The sequence below is a fragment of the Eucyclogobius newberryi genome, unplaced genomic scaffold (genome assembly GCF_026437365.1).
Source record: "Eucyclogobius newberryi isolate DKJ021-1_F unplaced genomic scaffold, fEucNew1.0.hap1 SCAF_10, whole genome shotgun sequence".
Lineage (NCBI taxonomy): Eukaryota > Metazoa > Chordata > Actinopteri > Gobiiformes > Gobiidae > Eucyclogobius > Eucyclogobius newberryi.
Window position 1 is genome coordinate 34,966,863 of NW_027315724.1, and position 22,497 is coordinate 34,989,359.

A 22,497-nucleotide genomic window follows, 5' to 3' on the forward strand; every position below is an offset into this window, starting at 1 on the left:
ATGTATTTGATAACGGCTTCAGTGAGTTACGGCGACGGCCCCGTGAACCGGCCCTCAGTCTTTCCAGCAGCTGCGCATTGAAAGTACCGCCACGTTTCTCTCTCTTGCCAGAACCCCCCCCGAACCTCCGGAGACCGTCGCGTCCCCCCCGTTCACCTGCGCCCTCATTTGGAAAGCCCATATTGACTCTGGTACAGTCAGAGCTGCACTTTCCTCTCCACGTGGCGTTTCCCCAGATCTGTACAAGCAGCCGTCGGCCAATAGTAGAAATGACACTGTTCAATCGACTTTTCAATGGTTTTTGTTCGTCTTATTCAGGACACGTTGTCATAGTTGAGTGCTTTATGCCAGAACTTGGCCCATCTATTTAGTTTAGTCTGTCAAAGTGAGGAAAAGTAAATGCATGGTCTTTTTTTAATCGTATTATTGAATCAAATCCGATCCAACTTTATTTGAATAGCAAGTTTTACCAACACAGAATGTCCCAAAGTGCGGCGCTGGGTACAAAACGTCTAATTTAAAGGCTGTTCAGTTACAACTCGAAACAAATGACGGCGATGCACAGCTTGCTAATAAAACTAAATAAAATTGAATATAAAATCATGATCAGTCAATATGAGGAAAATGCCGCATTTTCCGGGCTATAAGTCGCATTTTTGGGGCAAATTTATTTGATAAAATCCAAGACCAAGAACAGACATTTAATCTAGAAATGCAATTTAAGATAACAGATGAGAGAACATGGTGAATAGGTGTACGTATGCTAACGCCTTCAGCTACATGACGTATGCTAACGCTAACACCTTCAGCTACATGACGTATGCTAACGCCTTCAGCTACATGACGTATGCTAACGCTAACGCCTTCAGCTACATGACGTATGCTAACGCTAACGCCTTCAGCTACATGACGTATGTTAACGCCTTCGGCTACATGACATATGCTAACGCTAACGCCTTCGGCTACATGACGTATGCTAACGCCTTCGGCTACATGACGTATGCTAATGCTAACGCCTTCGGCTACATGACGTATGCTAACGCCTTCGGCTACATGACGTATGCTAACGCTAACACCTTCGGCTACATGACGTATGCTAACGCTAACACCTTCAGCTACATGACGTATGCTAACGCTAACACCTTCAGCTACATGACGTATGCTAACGCTAACACCTTCAGCTACATGACGTATGCTAACGCCTTCAGCTACATGACGTATGCTAACGCCTTCAGCTACATGACGTATGCTAACGCTAACGCCTTCAGCTACATGACGTATGCTAACGCTAACGCCTTCAGCTACATGACGTATGCTAACGCTAACGCCTTCAGCTACATGACGTATGCTAACGCTAACGCCTTCAGCTACATGACGTATGCTAACGCTAACGCCTTCAGCTACATGACGTATGCTAACGCTAACGCCTTCAGCTACATGACGTATGCTAACGCTAACGCCTTCAGCTACATGACGTATGCTAACGCCTTCAGCTACATGCCGTATGCTAACGCCTTCAGCTACATGCCGTATGCTAACGCCTTCGCCTACATGACGTATGCTAACGCTAACGCCTTCGCCTACATGACGTATGCTAACGCCTTCGGCTACATGACGTATGCTAACGCTAACGCCTTCGGCTACATGACGTATGCTAACGCTAACGCCTTCGGCTACATGACGTATGCTAACGCTAACGCCTTCGGCTACATGACGTATGCTAACGCCTTCGGCTACATGACGTATGCTAACGCCTTCGGCTACATGACGTATGCTAACGCCTTCGGCTACATGACGTATGCTAACGCTAACGCCTTCGGCTACATGACGTATGCTAACGCTAACACCTTCGGCTACATGACGTATGCTAACGCTAACACCTTCGGCTACATGACGTATGCTAACGCTAACACCTTCGGCTACATGACGTATGCTAACGCTAACACCTTCGGCTACATGACGTATGCTAACGCTAACATCTTCAGCTACATGAGGCACAGACAGAACTGTGGTAAGTGTCTGGTATGTTAACGTAACATATGAACAGTTATTCAGATAACTATAGCATAAAGAACATGCTAACAAGTTTAGCAAAGCATCAGTTTTACCCCAAATCACTAAATCATTTGAATTCTTCTTCCTCTGTGTCACTTCTAAACAACTCCACAAACTCCAGAGGAAGAGGAAGTACAGATTCTTCTTCTGCGTCGCTTAGAGCCCAGAGCGCCCTCTTGTGGTTGTCAGTGTGAAAATAACAAATAATATCACATAAGTAGCTCTGGAGTATAAGTCGCACCCCGGACAAAACTATGAAGGTGCTTAAGGTGCTTATTGTCCGGAAAATACAGTGTGTGTGTGTGTGTGTGTGTGTGTGTGTGTGTGTGTGTGTGTGTGTGTATATATTTGTTTAACGTCTTAATTCTAATGGTTCTTCTCTGTACTAATACTTCATGTGAGCTTTAAGGACTTCAAATGAAACTGACAGACCCCAGGGGCCTTTAGGCTGTAGTATGTTTGCGAAGATCCTCTTTAGCACCCATGCTCTCCCCACGGAGCGGCGTTAGACGGGTGTCATCCATCACAAACTCTCTCACAGCTGCTCTTTCGCCGCCTTCACTTCTTCTTATCCTCCTCCCTTCTTATCCTCCTCCTCTGGGTCCTCCACTTCCTTCTCTCCTCCTCTTCCCTCATCTCTTTCTCACATGTTTTCCCCTGTGTTTTTCTCCCCTCCATATCTTTGTATCAACCTTCTTTTCTTTTGTTTATTCCCACCATCTTTTTATTCTCTTTCGCTACATTCCCTTTTTTTTTATTTTTTTGTAAACACATACAACTAAAAAAACATCACAACAAAAAATTAAATCAAATTAATTTACAACATAAATGAAAGGAAGAACGTAAGCTAAGTGAAGGAGTAAAAGTAAAAAAAATAGGGAGCAGCATTAAAGAGCATTTTAGAGTTGAAGCATATTAAGTTTAAAATAATTGCATTATTACATTCTCATTTTCTCATTCCCTTGTTTTTCATTCCCTTTCTCGTTCTTTCTCGTTCTTTGTCACATTCTCTCGTTCCCGTTCACATGTTCTTTCTCTTTCTTTCCCTCTATAAAGTACTGTGTTGTCTTTTCTCCTCTCCTCCCTCTCCTTATTCCCTCTCCTTATTCCTCTCCTCCCTCTCCTTATTCCTCTCCTCCCTCTCCTTATTCCTCTCCTCCCTCTCCTTATTCCTCTCCTCCCTCTCCTTATTCCTCTCCTCCCTCTCCTTATTCCTCTCCTCCCTCTCCTTATTCCTCTCCTCCCTCTCCTTATTCCTCTCCTCCCTCTCCTTATTCCTCTCCTCCCTCTCCTTATTCCTCTCCTCCCTCTCTCATCCCTCCTTACTCGTCCTGTCTCCTTCTCTCACACTGCTCTACATTCAGCTCACGTAGTTGGATAGATGTGTGAGGGACAAACTGTGGACTCACTCAGACCCTCGCGCTTCGGAAGGAAGTTGTAACTCGGATTTATTTTTCTATATTTTTCCAGAAGGCTTTGGAGTCGATACATTTGGTGTCATTCTTCTTGTTTTGATCACGGCAAAGAACTTGATGAAATGCACTGCAGTTTGTTTGAATCCAGAGCTCCACAGACATGACTCAGAAAGAACTTTCACTGCTTTTTAGTGCTAAATGGTAATAATACAAGTCAATTGTTTAAATTGGACTTGGATTATCATCCGGCTCTAGGGTCCGGCTCTAGGAGCCGGACCGGCTCTAGGGTCCGGCTCTAGGGTCCATTACAGGAGAACTCACCACTGTGGAGTATATTCTAAAGTAGGATGTGATCATTGGATGCAATAAAAGAACAGCGCTGCCTTTAGTTTGTGCACAAGGCTCTAGTTTGCCTGATTATTTAAGATAAGAGAAGTCTTTATTTGTCCACACGAGTTTATTGCATATCAGTTCAGGTATTCACTGTTTGAGGTCTCGGGACATTTTGATCTTACAATCCCATTGTGTCAACAGAGACGGGAAAAGGCTTTGCTCCTGTGGAACAAAACACAGAGACTTTAAATATAGAATATAATGATTTTAAAGCACTGGTCAAGGACGACCCGCAGTGCTGATGCCCTTGTTTTATATAAGTGTATCTCATATTGTATGTATAAATATGTTTTGATGCATTGGTTAATTTTATTGAACGTTTTATTGGTTTTAGTCTTCTGTGTTTGTTGCTTATTTGTGTTCAACAGGGACCCATGAAAAAGAACTTCTCATTGAGGTTTCTCTGTATAAATAATAAAATGAATGGAATGAATGTTCCGAAAATTTAATTTTTAGTTTTATCATAATAAAAACCATTATGAGGGGAAAGGTTACATATAGCAGACTAATTGAGTATTGTGTACAATTTGTTATTTTTACCACTGCAGCCAATGTCTTCAGTACTTTTTTCCTGCCAATTTAAAATGTGAAATCTCATTGAAAGTCATTGAAGTCCATGAAGTATATTTTTAAATTCTAGGATTATGTTCAAAGTTGACATAATTTAGTCTCTTAGTTGGTTAATTTGCCATTGTTTTAAAAGTAAAACACGTCCAGGAGAACTGACTAATAAAATACAGTGATTGAATTGCGATGAATCTTGCAGCCCTAAATCCCTCTACTTTTCTACTTTTACTGGAGTACTTTTACTGGAGTACTTTTACTGGAGTACTTTTACTGGAGTACTGCTTCACCCCTCACTTAACCCTCGCCTCCTGCTGCGTTTCCTCCCTCTTGTCCCTTACGCCTCGGTCCATCTCTCCACTTTTCTCGGAACTGTTCTGCTTCTTACGGAGCGGCCCACGGGGTTGGCATGGCAGCCTGGCACCGGCACTCAACACTCCCCCCTGCTCCCGCCCGGTGCCCCTTACACCAATTGAGCAATCTTTTATTTACTGTACGTCTTTATCCGTAGCAGAAAAAGGCCTTTTGTCGCACACTTTAACTCAACATTTGTGCCTTTTACATCCGTCTGCCCGCTCGCAGTACATATTGTCATGCTCTCATTCATGAAACGCCAAATGCCACAGAACCGCAGAGGGTCGAGGCTAACTTTAGACGGGCACGCCGGAATCCCCTCTTCATCACGGGCCAAAACATTACCGCCGCATTCATTTGCATTCAGCTGCGGGAGCGACTTCTGCAGAGGCAAAACCACGTGAGGTCAAAGTGCCAAGTCCAAACGCGCAACAAGCATCGCTCTCCTGGCTGTGAACGGCCGTTTAGCATCGCTCTCCTGGCTGTGAACGGCCGTTTAGCATCGCTCTCCTGGCTGTGAACGGCCGTTTAGCATCCGCAGAGGGTTGACGGGGTGCGTTTTAATATGGAGACCCTCGGAACACACTGCAGTAGTTTGATACCGGCGTGCACGCTCTTGTACTCAATGATGCGACTGTAAACCGACGATAGACAAAGTTAAAGGAGCCGGTGTTTTGTGTTTAAGAGCGCTTCAACTTTACTTTATTATCACTTTTCTTTTCCCCCAAAATAAATGACATATTGTCTTTAAAGTGCATGAGAGGTTGGATGACTAATTTCACTCAAACAAATCTGTTACGCTGGTGAAAATTAGGCAAGATTTTTGTGTAAAATCTTGGCCATGTTTAAGGTTATAATGTTGGTGTTGGAGGGGGACCGAAGCTCATTTATTTACACTGTTGTAATCATTTGATAAAAGGATGTGAAATGAAATGTTAATCTGTTAGAACATACATCTTTACTTCTAAACTGTCTCATCGTGTCGGATCGAATTTAGTGTATTAGGGGATTGTCGCTGCCACTTGAGAGGTATAAACATGGGATTAAAGTGGCTCTGACGAGAGGGACAACTCATTGAACTAAAATCCAGTTGAGAAAAATATATTGAGAATTTGGCTAAAATTCATTAACATTTCATCCAGGAATAGCACATTTTTTAGGTTCGTAATTGATAACATCAGCCTAGGAAATTACCCAGCAAACACTGGGCATAAAGTCATCTAAAGTCACAATGTTTTTTTAATTTGACCAATAAAAATATATGAGGGCGACTTTGTTTAGTTGAATTAATGTTTAGGGAGTCAAAGTTTGTTCTCTGTGTAATTTATGCATAAACTTTGACTGGAATGGTTGTCCCTTGTGTAATGTCACTTCCTGTCATTTTTTCTCCACAAAAACCTGCTCGATTGGTGTAAAACTATAATTTATATGTACAACAGGTATAAATACATTAGAAAATTGTAAAAAACAGTCATATATATATACTTTAACATTTGCCACGGATACTTTCCCTCCAAACTCATTAATAAAAGTAAAAATAGACACGTGCTCTTAAAGTTGTAATAACACCCAGTTATTGATCATAAATATCTGAATATTAACAAATATCAACATTTTGTCACAAGCACAAAGGTCAAAATGGGAAGTCACTAACGGGCTCCATGTGCAGTCGGCCGCAGCGTTGGGAGTTCTTTTGCTGAATGTCCTTCCCTCTCTCGTTTCATGTTACACCGTCCTGTCCAGTAAAGCCTAGTTGGCAAAAAAATGTATTTAGTAGAAGTCTTGCTCTTATTTTGAGCCGTTAAATCCGTGATTTATTTGCCGTCGTTTATCACGGACACGTGGGATTCAGAGGTTTCAGAGGGATTTCCCACGTTTGATCTTTTGGGTCCAATTCAAACGAGTCCAGATTGCGATTACGGCTCGCGCGCAACACCGGCGAATTAAATAAGTCAAATGTTCGCAAAAAGGTGTCTACGCCCAACTCGTGTGACTGCATCGGCAGAAGGACGCTCGGACAAGAGGACGACTGAGGACAAGACTTGGATACGAAGTGTGTTTTGGAATGTTGGCTGTGATAACGGGGCACGTGATCGTCCTCTTTGGCCAGTATGACCCGCTGACTGTGGCCCGGAGGCGCTGGAGCGTCCCCGTCCCACCGCTCTGGCCGGTCGCCGCGTGAGATTTTAAGTAGGAGTTCCCGACAAATTGTGCCGCAGCCCTAACGTTCTGTGTGAACCTAAAAACTTCTAAAGATGCGGTGTTGTGTCCACAGACATTGAATTCTCGTTAGGCAGGAGGACGGGGGGGGGTTGTAGCCAGAGTCCTGCTCTCACTTTTGGCCCGTAGCGCGGCCGTCCCGATGGCAGCTCTTTTGGTTTAATTGCACAATGATTCTTTCAGATTCCCCTCTTCCTTCCTCCTCACTCTGGTCTGCTGACACACAGAACAAATGGCAGGAAAAGGAGCTCCGTGAACTCCCTCAGCTTGCTTCGGGCCAGTGAGTGTTTGGAAAGACAAATTGGGGCACAACCTTTATAACATTTCACAGTTCTTTTCTGAGATATGCTTGATAACAACTGCAATTAAATTATCGTTGTCACATTTTATTGCCAAGTATTGCACAGTAAACTTCCCCGCACTTCCATGCACGGCGGCGCTCAGGGATTCGTCACGCTTCGCACATAAAGGAGCAGAAAAACAATAGATGTGTTATAAAACAAATCTAACGAGTAGCAAATGTGAGAATGGAATTAAACATGTGCAAATGAGAAGTTGGCGAGGATTTTTTTTTAATCTAAAACTCACAGGAATCTGAGACCGGTTTTGAGACAATGCTCATCACTAGGCGTTTACTGTCGGTGTTGCTTACTAAAGAGCATTAGATCAACTCGACATAAACCCTGTCCATCTTCTTTATCGTGGAGCTTCTTTCCTGGGACGTTTTTGGGATCGAGAGCTGTCCTTCTGTGCTGCAGCCAGCTCGGCGTCTCTGGGATTTAAACGTTTCTTCATATTTCAGGGTTCTTCTCTTTGACCTCTTGACCTTTTAAAAGGTTAAACGTTGTGCAGGTGCAGTACTGTGAGTCTCTGTGTTCCTAATCGGCGCCGACTTGTTTTTATTTGTGTGATAGTTGAGGACAAAGCGCCTGTTTTCAAACACATTTCTGTCAGTGCCCCGGGGCCAGTGCACTGCAGTTGACTAAAGTAAAAGGGGCGGTGAATAAATAAATAAATAAATACATATAAAGTTCTCTGTCTAAACAACAAATATCAAATGCATGAATAATAAATGCTTTGTTTAGTGCCTCTGATCACCGCTTGATGAAACAAGCAGTGCACGATGGAAAGGATGGTTCGGGAGTGAAATGTATTATTTATTTATTTTTTGTTATTAATGTATTCATTTATTATTAATGTATTATTAATTTATTAATGTATTAATTTATTATTTATGTATTATGTATGAATGAATGAATTATTTATTTCAATTATTTAATTTCATTTATTTCAATTGTGTGTTATTCACGCTGACATAAATTACCATCACAATCAAAGGAGCAGAGAGAAGACAAATCATATAAATATCTGCCCCTTTCTTTAAGTTTCATACAACAACAAAAACACAAGATGGTTCTGAACACATTTGTTTCGACAACTACGTTTTACACATTTACATTTACGAGTCTTTAAAAAAAAAAAAGTAATTATTATTTCATGAGAGAGTGTAGTCCGATATTTGCACAGCGTATCCGATATCGGCCATAATGCACCAATACATCCGTCTGTAGTTGGATTTTGAATGGGGTTTTGTTCAGTTTATTGCATCCGCGTCCGTGTACTCTTGAGAATCAATGTCTAAACGGACTGCGTGCCGTTCATGTGATCCTTCGCTGTGTTTTACTCATTAACTGTCCGAAGCCTTGAAGGTGCGGCTCCATCTCTGCGATCCGATTGGTCGAAGAGAATCTCCCAAGACCTTTGCCTTTTCTTTCTTTCGCCGCATGTTTTTCTTATCTCACGCTAGAGTTTTAACATCAATAAAACGCTCTCATCTCGTCCGTTTTGCTCGACTCGCTTTTCCCGTCTGAAGTTTCTGCGACGAGCGTTTTATTTTGGCACGAGAAAAAATGTTAAATCGTTCTTTGTGCGATTTTAAAACGAGGACAAGGACGACGTATCGGTCTCATCTGTTTATCTCACCTTCACCGTTTTATCTCGCCTTTGTTGTTCTTTCAAGGTTATATAATTAGATACGGTCTTGGCATAAAACCTCCGGATTAGTCGGGTTCTTATTACACGTATCCCTTGAAATACATTTTGTTTGACCGACATGGACAATAAAATTAATAAAAAAAACATTGCTTGTTTTTCGAATCCACTTTTCAATTTGGCGGGAAAGATTTATTCACAATGCTGTATGTCAAAAAGCACTGTTGAGATCACGAAGCTTTACGAAATCAAACCTTCTGTACAACAAAATAACAAATGTGACAAAAAAAGCCAGATAAAAAAAAAGTTAGATTTGGCTGAGCAAAATAATCTGTTTGCTGTAACCCGACCCACTATTTTTCAAGTGGGTAGGTAGGTAAATTCTTTTTTTTTGTTTTACTTTAAAGCATAAAAAAATCCAAATTTGTATATAGAATTGAATGATAATTTGCCTATGAAATTAAGTTAATATTATCATTTATCAAGAGATGCTACCGTAAATGTACAAAACAAAAAATGAGTAAGTCCAGCCAATAAACTCTTTTTGTACAGGACAAATAATTCAATTTTTTGGCCATTTTCATGTTGTAGAATCGTCTGTCTTGGTCATCATATATGAAAAATTCTGCATATTTCAGCCACTGTCAAATCACGTTTTTTCTATTCTGCCAGTGACATGCAGGGACCGCCAGGGGTCAGTGACTGCCAGGGGTCAGTGACTGCCAGGGGTCAGTGACTGCCAGGGGTCAGTGACTGCCAGGGGTCAGTGACTGCCAGGGGTCAGGCTTCAACAGACAATGAGCTGAATGTTCTCCGCTCGTTAAGTTTCATTTTCATTTATTTTTCGGCTTCGTAATATTTTTAGCGAGTTAAAGTGAAACAAAATTATTCAACACGGCGCTTTTTTGAAAAAACGGTCGGTGAGTCGGCAAAATATAAGAAAAATAAAAGAATTTGGCATAATTTTGACAAAATGCTGATTTTTTTTTTTTCAGTCGGCTAAAATGTTGACGGCTCGGTCGGGTTACGGCAAAAAGACATTATTTTGCTCTGCCTTAGATGTATTTTTTTGGACTGTAGATTGAAATAAAGACACAATTTTGTTTCTAAAATTGCTAAGATTATTATTATTTCCAGTCCTTACAATTCTATTTAACCTAATAATAACCTCAACATCTCTGCGTTGTATTAATGCTGAAGTTCAGGGGAAATTAATATTAGACTTAAATATATGTCAGCTGTGTTTAACCGGGAGGAAATGTTTTTGACACGGACGAATTTCCTTTCCCTTACTTTGAGTTTTTAAAAGCACGTGCCAATTGCCTAATGACATCGTAAAACGGCATTGTAAAACTCTGTTGCCCAAGGACGCGCCAACACTGCTCGTGGAAGGACTTTATGACAAAAACTTAGATCACATTGTCTTTTCTTAGATTTTTATTTTGTCTTATTGAAAACAAATACAGTGACTTTCTATATTCAGATCACAATAGGGTTGGAAAACAAGTCTAACAGGTAAACAAAGGCTGAGAGTTGAGGGCGGGGCCAATCCAGCTCGGCAGTAAAAAGTCAAGATTTTCTGACTAGCTCCTCAGATTGAAAATGACATTAGGGCGGAAGTCGAAATGTCTTGATTTAAAAAAAAAAAAATCAAAGGAGAATTCATAAAAAACATCGCGTGTGTTTCAAAGCGAGTGAACATTTGGGAGGCAAAATAAAGCTCATAGTATTTTGACTGAAAGCCTTGAATTATGGCATATATTAGTGATTTAAAAAAACATTTTTGTACCCATAAAGGGCAATAATCCCTAACCCTACTTAAATTTGCTTCTACCACTGTCTCGATTTAAAAAAAATGTTGTTCTTACATTGTGACCTGAACAATCACGATTATCGATTCACCTGATAATCTTGACATTCCTAGTCCTGAGCAAACCTTTGAACCTGAAAAGACAAACAACCACAAGTGGAAACTCCAAAGACGCAGATATTTGTTAGATCTGTGTCGTTTGATAATGTTGCGGTGGCTTTTGTGCCGTCACATCTTGTCAAAATGGTTTAAATTTGTAACCGGTATCTAACTTTAAGATAAGATAATCCTTTATTGTCCCACATGGGGAAATTTCATTGGTGCAACGCCAGTAGATAGAGGCAGATACCGAACTTGCAACGCCAACAGGGGGAGCTCTTTACCATTCTTGTGAAAGCATGAAAGCACTGTAGCTGTCTGGGGGTTACCTAAACGCCTGCTTTCAGTTCACATATGGGTCTGTGGAATGTGTGCCCACGCCTGACCACAGTTTAGCCCGAAAAGCGTTCAGCTGAACCTAGAAGAATTGTCAGAAGATAAAATTGTGATTACCGTATTTTCCGGACTGCAAGTCTTTTTCTCATAGTTTTGGCTGGGGTGCGACTTTTATGCGACTCCGGGCGACTTATATGTGACGTTATTCATTATTACACTGACAACCACAAGAGGGCGCTCTAGGCTCTAAGCGATGCAGAAGAAGAATCTGCACTTCCTCTTCCTCTGAAGTTTGTGGAGTTGTTTAGAAGTGACACAGAGGAAGAAGAATTCAATGGATTTAGTGATTTGGGGTAAAACTGATGCTTTGCTAAACTTGTTAGCATGTTCTTTATGCTATAGTTATCTGAATAACTGTTCATATGTTACGTTAACATACCAGACACTTACCACAGTTCTGTCTGTGCCTCATGTAGCTGAAGGTGTTAGCATTAGCATACGTCATGTAGCTGGAGGTGTTAGCGTTAGCACACGTCATGTAGCTGAAGGTGTTAGCGTTAGCATACGTCATGTAGCTGAAGGTGTTAGCGTTAGCATACGTCATGTAGCTGAAGGTGTTAGCGTTAGCATACGTCATGTAGCTGAAGGTGTTAGCGTTAGCATACGTCATGTAGCTGAAGGTGTTAGCGTTAGCATACGTCATGTAGCTGAAGGTGTTAGCGTTAGCATACGTCATGTAGCTGAAGATGTTAGCATTAGCATACGTCATGTAGCTGAAGGTGTTAGCATTAGCGTACGTCATGTAGCTGAAGGTGTTAGCATACGTCATGTAGCTTGAAGGTGTTAGCGTTATCATACGTCATGTAGCTGAAGGTGTTAGCATACGTCATGTAGCTGCAGGTGTTAGCATACGTCATGTAGCTGAAGGTGTTAACGTTAGCATACATCATGTAGCTGAAGGTGTTAGCGTTAGCATACGTCATGTAGCTGAAGGTGTTAGCGTTAGCATACGTCATGTAGCTGAAGGTGTTAGCATACGTCATGTAGCTGAAGGTGTTAGCGTTAGCGTACGTCATTTAGCTGAAGGTGTTAACGTTAGCATACGTCATGTAGCTGAAGGTGTTAGCGTTAGCATACGTCATGTAGCTGAAGGTGTTAGCGTTAGCATACGTACACCTATTCACCATGTTCTCTAAAGTGTTATTATTTAAAGTGCATTTCAAGATGAAATGTCTGTTCTTGGTCTTGGATTTTATCAAATAAATTTCCCCAAACTTACTTATAGTCCGGGAAATACGGTAATCAGGCTAAATACATAGATATATTGCAATGACGCAGACTGCATAGAAGTTGGATTAAAAAGAGGAAGTTGATTCAAATTGAATATAGGGATTGTACTTGTAAAAAGATTAAGACTAAAACATATCAAATGTTCTTGTCGAAAGTACCAGGATTCCCTTGGTTGAGTGGTTGGCACACATTTCCAGCGGTGACAATTCTCTCCGCTCTTCGCCCCCGTTTCACACTGCTCTCACTAAAAGCCTCTGGACTTAAAAAGTTATAAACTAAATGTTGTGAATAATCTTAAAATGATGAGGTTTCTTCCCACAATCGCTGACATCAACTGTAAAATCCTTGATTTCACTTTCATTTAAATTGTTTTATAGATTACATTAATCTAGTTTTGCAAGTTATAAACTTACTTTAATGTGACAAATATCCAGATTAAAAAAGTACATTTAAATTGACTTTTTTGGAGCTTACATTGGATTTTGTGACTTTTTGTGGTAAAACTTAAGTTCTTTAGATTATGTTGTGACCTTAATGATCACAATATTTACTTCATCTAATCTTTGTACCATCTTTGTTTTTGTTGTTGATCAACTCATGCATTTGTTACGTACCAGGAAATCAAATGTCAAACTAATCCTGTGTTTAAACCCGTGATGGTAGGCTAGACTACAATTTGAATCAATTACTTTAACTTATTATGGTTTATATTGTGTCATTTTAGACTTGTGTTTATTACTAATGCTTTATTAGACGTTTGGTGAGAGTCTGTGGATAGAGTTGTAATGGAAGTTAAAGTTGCTGCCTGGGCACTCTGCTCCCTGCACTCACTTCCTGTCCTGAGTTCTGCTAACTTACGACATCTCACTCCAAAGGTTTTATCCTTGTTAAATAGAATATACTGTACAAGGCTGGGTTTTTCTAAAGGATTTATTTATATACTTGTGTGTGTGTATATATACTCATGTAAATGTGATCGCTATCAACCTTTCCCCAAACAGTTTCCCTAGTATTACAGTATTTATACAGGCACATTGCGTAACTGCTACCGTGTGTGTACTCTAGGTTGTTGTGAGTTTTTTGCTCCATAAACGGTATAATATGAAGGTAAAATAAAACATGAAACACCTAAATACAATTTTAATCTTCATTCATTAGGTTTCGTCCATTTCGTCGACAAAAAGTATGAACAAAATGATTTCTTGATAAATGATGATATTGAAACCGCTTTAAACCACTGACACAATAACTCCAACGTAAGTACCAGTAAAACCATTTCTAAATGTACAATATTGTATTTAAAAAAAAGGACAAATTAAATACTTGAAAGTGGTCAGTTACATCATCGCTTTCCTGCTCAAACATTGTGCATAAAAAAAGGAAATACAGTGAATAGGGATGTCAAGATTATTGGGTTTCAAAAAAAGTTCAACTAAATTATTATTTTTTTTTTTTAGTTATATTTAAAGAAATGTGACAATTTTAGAAGCAAAATCAAGTCATTTCTGCTTCTAAATGTGAAGTGCTTTTTTATCTTGCTTTTTATGTCAAATTCATCATTCAGAAAGTTTGGCTTCACCGCTAATGTGTTCATTAAATCCTACCTTTTCTTTCCTTGTGTTTTCTTATTTGTGATTATTAACATCACGACCAGAACAACAATCATTAAATCGCGATGTAACGTTGATACAGTACTTATTGTTGCTTGAGTACATTTTGTGATGAGATTTGTGCTTGAACGACTTTCGGTTTGACGGCGATACATCCGTCAGCTCTCCTTGACCACGTGTCCGGTCGTTGATGGGCCTGTGTCTAACGTCTGTGTGTGTGTGTGTGTGTGTTTCAGATGTACGGGCGCTACACCCAGGAGCTGGGGGTGTTCGCCAAAGAAGAGGCAGCTCGCATCAGGGAGAGCGGCCAGAGGAGGTCCCTGAGCAACCGCAGCCTGCTGGAGTACGACAAGGGCCGCTGCGCCAAGTGTCGCAGTAAGTGACCGCACGTGTACGCCATCGCCATCGTCGCTGAGGAAGTCCTGCTTTTCTTTTGGGGGCGTGTCTGTGTGTGGTCTTCGTCCGGCCTCTTGAGTTCGAGGCGTCACAACAGAACGTAAAGGGGATTTATCCTTCACTCACCCCAAATCTCAGTGGGGTGAGTGACTGAGCGAGGGCGTGTCCGGGTTTCAAACGGATTCAAGAACTACTTTCTTCTCCTCTTCTTTCTCTTTGTATTTGTAAACGCCTTTGGTCATTTAGCGTCCAACATTTTTATTACTCGACTACCGTGTTTTCTGGACTATAAGTCGCACTGGAGTATAAGTCGCACCAGACCAGCCAAAAAATGTTTAGAGAAGAAAAAAACATACATAAGTTGCACTGGAGTATGAAATAAGGTTGCAAGTGTGAAAATAACAAATAATATCATATACTTATACTCGGGAGCGACTTATGTAAGTATAAATATAAGTATAAGTCGCACCCAGGCCAAAATGATAAAAAAAAACGACTTGTAGTCTAGAAAATACGGTCATTTTTTTTGGGATTCTAAAGGATTTATGATTTTCTGTCACGCCGCTGGAAACTGCTGCACACTTATTTCCTAAAAAACAAAACAAAAACATTTCAAATTGTTGAAAATGTCCTTTCAGTCTGGAACAGTTACATCATTATTAAACTAACACTATCGACATGTATTCTATTTCTTTATCGTGGCAAATGTGGTGATTTATGAATTATGTTAATGCTTATAATAAGAGACTCTCCCTTACACTTACTCATAAAACTGATTTTTTTATTTATTTTAAAATTTTGCCACAAAGACACTCAAACAGCAGGACAGAAAAAGTTGTTACACCCCCAAACATTTAATACCCATAGATTTACTAGTTGGCTACTTTCTTGCGCTTTTGGTCAAATTGATGGTCAAATTCTGAAAGTACCGAGTCAAAGCAAATAATAAATAAATACCATAGTACCAGTGTTGTCATGACTACTCAACTGCACATCTATATCCTCTTTGTTCTCTGTTTGAACTGCGTCGTCTATTCAAATAGTGCAGATGAAGTGACAAACCTCCCGTGCAAAATGTCCTGTTGCGCGTGTCTCTAGAACACCCTCTACTGGTCAGACGAGCACATTACAGCGCTCTGACCACAGCTCTTAACTGGTTTGCTCGCCGCTGCAGGTCCGTGCGTGGGGTGCAGGTTCGGCTGCCGGGTCATCCACACCCCACTTCTCCCGGTTCGTCGCCCACTCCCTCGTCTCCAAACGCTCCAAACAACAAGAACTGGATCAGTATCGTGTAAAATATACCGCTCTGATGTCGAAGTAAGATGATAAACGTGAACGAATGAGACAAGAATCCTCCAGCGCAGACTGTAAATGGAAAATGCAAAAGGAAATGAGAGCTTCTTCATTATTTTTCTCACAGCACGTTCTCCTGCAGTTTTTTTGAAGTTGAACGTCTACTCCATACATTTAAATGATTGATTACAGTCATGTTTTTGCACCGAATGCCAGATGCGGTGATATTTTACCCCATGGCGCCCCCGTGTGCCGATTGGTGGACTCTGGAGTAAAGTGAAGTTGTCAAAAGTTCATGTGGATTTCAGAAAAGTCCGAATTGGAAGGATTCAGCAGGATGAGGATGATGGCGGTCGGACCCTTTGGACACGGATGCTCCTGGTTGGAAGCGGTCGCAATGTCTGTCAAAAGTGGTCACATTAATATTAAAATATAATTCCAAAAAATAAATAAAAAATCACAACTGTTTATTTATTTGTATTTTATTTATTTATGTTTTATACTATTTTTTTTTTCCTTTTCAAACAAATTAAATATAATCAAATCTCAAGTTTATGAACAGAAACAAGACAGACTTTGAGTCAGTAAGACAAAAATGGTCCATTTCTTAAAGTCTGAGCTCCAAATCCCAGGCTTTTCTCAGCTAATTCTAGAAAAAAACTGAAAATAATAATGACTTTGTAATTAATAATTAGTTTGCAATATAAAAGGAGTGCCAGCCAATGCAACCATGACTACAAATACAGCTGGGCCATTGGGGAGGATAATCACAATATTTTTCCCTCCATATCTTTTTTCAAGAATATAAAACACAAAACGACACAGCACACGACCAAAGAGCGAAAACCTACATAAAAAGAACACAATCAAAACCAAACATCACAAAAAGAGACAAAATCGGGTCACATTTAAATTCAACGCAGTTAAATCGTATAGTTCTATGTTAAATCCCCATGTTTTGCAGTAATAGGCGTGTCAAATCAAATCATCAAATCAATTTATTTTTGTAAGGCCCAAAATCACAACAACAGTTGCCTCTGAGGGCCACAGGGAGAAATGAATCAACAATGTCTGTGGTGGCGATGGAGTCAGACAATGTCTGTGGTGGCGAGGGACGATGTCCCAGGGTCCTCTGTCCTTAGACTCTCCTTCTCGGCCAGGAAAAACTACAAAAAAAACCTCTTTGGGGAAAAAAGCGTAGAAACCTGGAGGAGTTCCAGTGAAGGAGAGATCCGACTCTCACAGACGGACAGACGGACACAAGGAGACTGGAGCTGGACCCACTCTTCAGGCAGATGAGGGACCGTCGGAGTCGAGCAGGACCCACTCTTCAGGCAGATGAGGGACCGTCTGAGTCGAGCTGGACCCACTCTTCAGGCAGAAGAGGGACCGTCTGAGTCGAGCTGGACCCACTCTTCAGGCAGAAGAGGGACCGTCGGAGGCGAACTGGACCCACTCCTCAGGCAGATGAGGGACCGTGGGAGGCGAGCTGGACCCACTCTTCAGGTAGATGAGGCACCGTCGGAGGCGAGCTGGACCCACTCTTCAGGCAGATGAGGGACCGACTGAGGCGAACTGGAGCCACTCTTCAGGCAGATGAGGGACCGTCCACATGGGGCAGGGACCACTTCACCAGGAGAGGGACATCTGGGTCCACAGGTCCTCAGGAGTGAGAGAAAGAAAAAGAAGGCGGTGAACAGTTTGCAAGTGGAATTAAAAAATAAATATTGTTTGATAGCATAAGTAGTCAGAAGAAGAGGATAGTGCTCAAGCTGTCATACTTCCCCCAGCACAGTTACTCCTAGGGCAGCGTAGCTGAAGCTGTGGGTTTATCTTTCTGTTCCTAACTACTCTGACCATAAGCGATTTCAAAGAGGAACGTTTTAAGCCTGGACTTAAATGAAGAGACTGTGTCAGCATATTTAACATGGGTCGGGAGCTGATTCCATAACACAGGGGCTTGGTAGCTAAACGCTCTACCTCCTACAGTACTTTTAGAGACTCTTGGCACCACCAGAAGGCCGGCATTCTGAGAGCGAAGAGCTCTGTTTGGATGATATGGTTCTATAGCATCTTTGAGGTAGGATGGGGCCATGTCATTTATGGCTTTGTAGGTCAAGAGTAGAATTTTGAATTTGATTCTAGACTCGACGGGGAGCCAGTGAAGAGACTTCAGCACTGGCGTAATGTGCTCTCTTCTTTTTGTTCCTGTTAGTAATCTTGCTGCTGCATTTTGAACCAGTTGAAAGCTTTTTATGGAGCTTTTAGGACACGCTGCAAGCAGGGAGTTACAGTAGTCTAATCTAGTCGTTACAAATGCATGGATAAGTTTTTCGGCATCACTTTTAGGCAGGATTCTTCTGATTTTGGCGATGTTGCGCAAATGGAAATAGGCTGTTTTACAAGCTTGATTTATATGAGCTTTAAATGAGAGCTCCTGGTCAAATAAGACTCCAAGGTTTCTTACAGTAGAACTGGAGGCTACACTGACATTGTCCAGTGTGACTATCTGCTCAGATAGAGCGTCTCGTAGATGCTTAGGGCCAAGCACAATGACCTCGGTTTTTTCAGGGTTAAGAAGCAGGTAGTTTAGTGTCATCCAGGTTTTTATCTCCTTCACACAAGTACTAAGTCTGTCTACTTGATCGCTCTGATCAGGTTTCATTGATAAATACAGCTGAGTGTCGTCTGCATAGCAGTGGAAGTTAATGTCATGCTTTCTGATAATGTTGCCTAATGGTAGCATATAAAGAGTAAACAGAATTGGACCGAGTACCGAACCCTGTGGCACACCGTGAATTACTTTAGAGCTTGGTGAGGAGCTCTGGTTTACATTAACAAATTGGAACCTATCAGATAGATAGGATTTAAACCAGCTGAGGGCTGTTCCTCCAACACCTACATCACATTCTAACCTCTGCAGTAGAATGTTGTGGTCAATGGTGTCAAACGCTGCGCTGAGGTCCAACAGAACCAGGATTGAGACCAGTCCATCGTCAGCGGCTAATAACAAATCATTTGTGACTTTAACTAGTGCAGTTTCAGTGCTGTGGTGGGCTCTGAACCCTGACTGGAAAACTTCAAATAAGTTATTGTCCTGCAGGTGGCGACAAAGCTGTTTTACTACAACTTTTTCAAGGATTTTAGAGACGAAGGGAAGATTTGAAATAGGTCTGTAGTTTACCAATAGGTCGGGATCTAGATTAGGCTTTTTCAGAAGAGGTTTAATGACTGCATGTTTGAAGGACTGTGGAACATAGCCACTTTCGAGTGAAGTATTTATTATATTAAGAATAGGGTCTATAATTAGGGGAAGAATGTCTTTGAGGAGTCTGCTTGGAATGGGGTCTAGGACACAAGTTGAGCTTTTAGAGGACATAATGGCTGAAGTTATCTCTGCTTGATCAACAGCTGTGAACCTTTCTAGGTTTACAGGTGGATTTATATGGGACGTTAGATTTACAGCTTGGGCTAGTTCAGGGCTAATAGCGGGGGTAATTTCATCTAATTTATCTCTGATTGTTTTTATTTTATTATTAAAAAATAGGAGGAAATCATCAGAGCTAAGTGTAGCTGGGATTTAGGGCTCTACTGCACTGTGACGGTTTGTTAGCCTAGCTACAGTGCTGAAAAGGAATTTAGTGTTACTTTTGTTGACTTCTATTAGATTTGAATAATATCTGGTTTGGGCCTTACGCAGAGCCTGCTTATAGGACAGCAGGCAACTTTTCCATGCTTTTAGGGATTCTTCGGTGTGAGAGCGACGAAATAATCCCTCTAACTTTCTAACTCTTTGTTTATGTGAACGCAGTTCTTGGTTGTACCATGGGGAGGCGCGCTTTGGCCTAATGACCTTCTGTTTTAACGGCGCGACAACGTCAAGAGCAGACTTCAGAGAATTCATGGTCAAGTCGACACATTGATCACTTAAACTGGGACTAAAACTGTTCTCAGCAGGATCACATGACATGTCACTGAATATTGGCTCTATTATTTCTTTGAATTTTGAGATAGATTTTTCAGATATTGTCCTTTTCATTATAACTTTATTTTGTGGGACTGGATGATCTTTAAGAATAAACTGAAAGGTAATTAGGAAATGATCTGACAATATAGGGTTTTGAGGGAGGACAATGAGGTCACTAATCTCTGTTCCATACGTTAGGACAAGATCCAGAGTGTTCTTGTGAGTGTGAGTCGGTTTATTTACATTCTGAGTGAAACCAATGCTGTCTAACAAGGCGCTGAAGGCATTACTGAGAGCGTCATCACTCATGTTCACGTGGATATTAAAGTCTCCAACTATAACTATTTTATCCCAGGCTAACACTAAGTTTGATATAAAGTCAGAAAACTCTGTTAAAAACTCTGAGTAGGGACCAGGAGGTCGGTAGATAACTATGAACAAAACTCCTTTTTGGTTTTTCATATTTGGACATGTGATTGACAGCATAAGGCTTTCAAATGAGTGAAATGCATTGTTAGTTTTAGGGCTCATGAGTAGGCTTGAGTGGGAGATCACTGCCACACCACCACCTCGGCCTGTGCTCCTGGCAGTCTGAAAGTTAACATGGCTGGGTGGGGTGGACTCATTTAGTCTGACGTAGTCGTCTTGTTGAAGCCACGTTTCAGTTAGAGCTAGAAGATCTATGTTATAGTCACTAATTAATTCATTAACTAAGAGCGATTTGGAGGAAATTGCTCTAATGTTTAGCAGTCCACATTTTACGTGTTTATTCATTTGTGTATTTGTGATTGTTATTTTCCTTAAGTTATTTGGTCTGACGCCTGAAATATTTTTTCTGAGATGTGACTTTTTGGCATTATTTGTACGAGGGACACGAGGGACACGAGGGACACACACAGTCTCTATCTGTCTTGAATCTGAACACTTCACAGGTAACAGAACGGGCGAGAGTTCAGCGACAGAGGAGCGTCTTGAACTGCTGCTCTGCACCTGGGGCTCATCCCTAGATGGTCACTTAACACGACTAAGACTATCGGTCAAATTCCGAACTAATAGGGATGTACCCTCCGAAGTCGGATGGATGCCATCCCTGCGTATGAGCCCGGGCTTTCCCCAAAACGCACTCCAGTTATCAATAAAGACAACGTTGTTTTGAGGGCACCATCTGGATAACCAGTTGTTGAATGCTGAGAGACGGCTGTACAATTCAGCATTGATCCGATTGGGCAGGGGACCAGAAAATATTACAGCGTGTGCGTCATGTAAAGTGCAGCGTCAGGGCTCAGAAGTACAAACGTATTCTTTTGTGTCCCGTAACTCGCCTTTAGCTTTGACACCGTGACTTTTAAGGCCGGCTGGTCTTCATGCTCCCCATCGCTCATGTCCCGCTCTGTACCACCTCTGACCCCCGACTGCTGCTGTCCAGGCATCGCACTACGTCCTCATTAGATCAAAAACCCTTCTCACAAAGTCATAATGAAGATGTCTTAATGGTCAAAGGTTTCCACGCGGCACTTTGTCTTACTCGGGGGTTTTCGCCGATGCTGTGCGTTTGTTAAACATAATCTGAAAGGCCGTCAAATGCTAATGTCAGAATTTATGCTAATCAGAATTTATGCTAATCCAAGTGCGGCGCATGATTTAGCATATATTACATTGACGTTACTTGAAAAGTCTGATTTTAGAAGAGCAAAAACCCTGTCAAGTGCCTCTGAAAAGTTGGACGAATCATTGAACTAAAATTCGTTAGTTACAATAAATATAGTTTTGAATTTTAGCTCAAAATGTAAAAACATGTCATCACAGATTTGTTTTTATTTTTTAGGTTGATTACAAACTTGTGAACTGAACCGCACAGATTTATTGTAAATTATGTCTAAATCTAAATGAGTAAAGATGTGCGACTAATAGTTGTTTAAATAAAGTGGTTCATTCTTTTAAAGTCGCGTTTTCGTGTAATGTAAAAGCAGAAAAGAAAACAATAACCTTGCTTAATTAATTACTCTAGTGATTATTCTTTTGATGAACAGATTATTAGTTTAGAACGAAAATTGCCGTGATTATATTATTATGGTAAAATATCTGACTTTTACTAAACTGGACACGGATGAAGTTGAGGTGACGACATCCCGTGTACTTTTACTTTGAGTCTCGCTTTGTCCGAGTCATGAAGAATCTTCACTCGGGACGCGGCGAAGTTTGGAGTCCGACTATAAACCAGGAAACAATTGAGTTGAGTTGACGATTACCTCAGTCGATTAATCGGTTAACTTGTTTCAGCCCCGCTCAAGAATATTCATATTATATCACTAACATCCGAGTGAAGAACAAAGAACAAACCGTTTCGTCAAACTCAGTGGTCGGGTTTTAACTTTTCAAAATAAAAGGCGTTCTTCACTCGTGGTCCAAAACTGGTCCCAGAACAGTTGAATCTAATAGTGTTTTACAGTGTCTTAACATGTATTTATATGTTCGTTTTGCCTAATATACTGTGTTGACATATGTAGAAACGACTACAAAACATCCAATAAGTTTACTTCTACAAAAGAAAAAAGCAATAAGATTAGCAATCGTACAAACTTATTTAGTCAAATAAGATGTATCATAAACTGTGCAGTCTGCGACTCAATGATCTACTATTTTTAAAGATTTGTTGGCAAGAGAAAACGACAGATTCTAATCCCAGAGCACAGATGAACTTTA

At 40.9% G+C, this 22,497-nt stretch overlaps 1 protein-coding gene across 4 annotated transcripts in view; it reads left to right on the forward strand.

Moving 5' to 3' along the window:
• The window catches only part of clcn2c (chloride channel 2c), a 197,781-nt gene that overhangs the window by 28,005 nt on the left and 147,279 nt on the right, over positions 1 to 22,497 (forward strand). For all 4 annotated transcript variants that reach the window (XM_072455762.1, XM_072455779.1, XM_072455771.1 and 1 more), the window contains exon 2: positions 14,375 to 14,513. In XM_072455762.1, the coding sequence (XP_072311863.1) occupies positions 14,375 to 14,513 (139 nt within the window). The remainder of the gene's footprint in view (positions 1 to 14,374; positions 14,514 to 22,497) is intronic.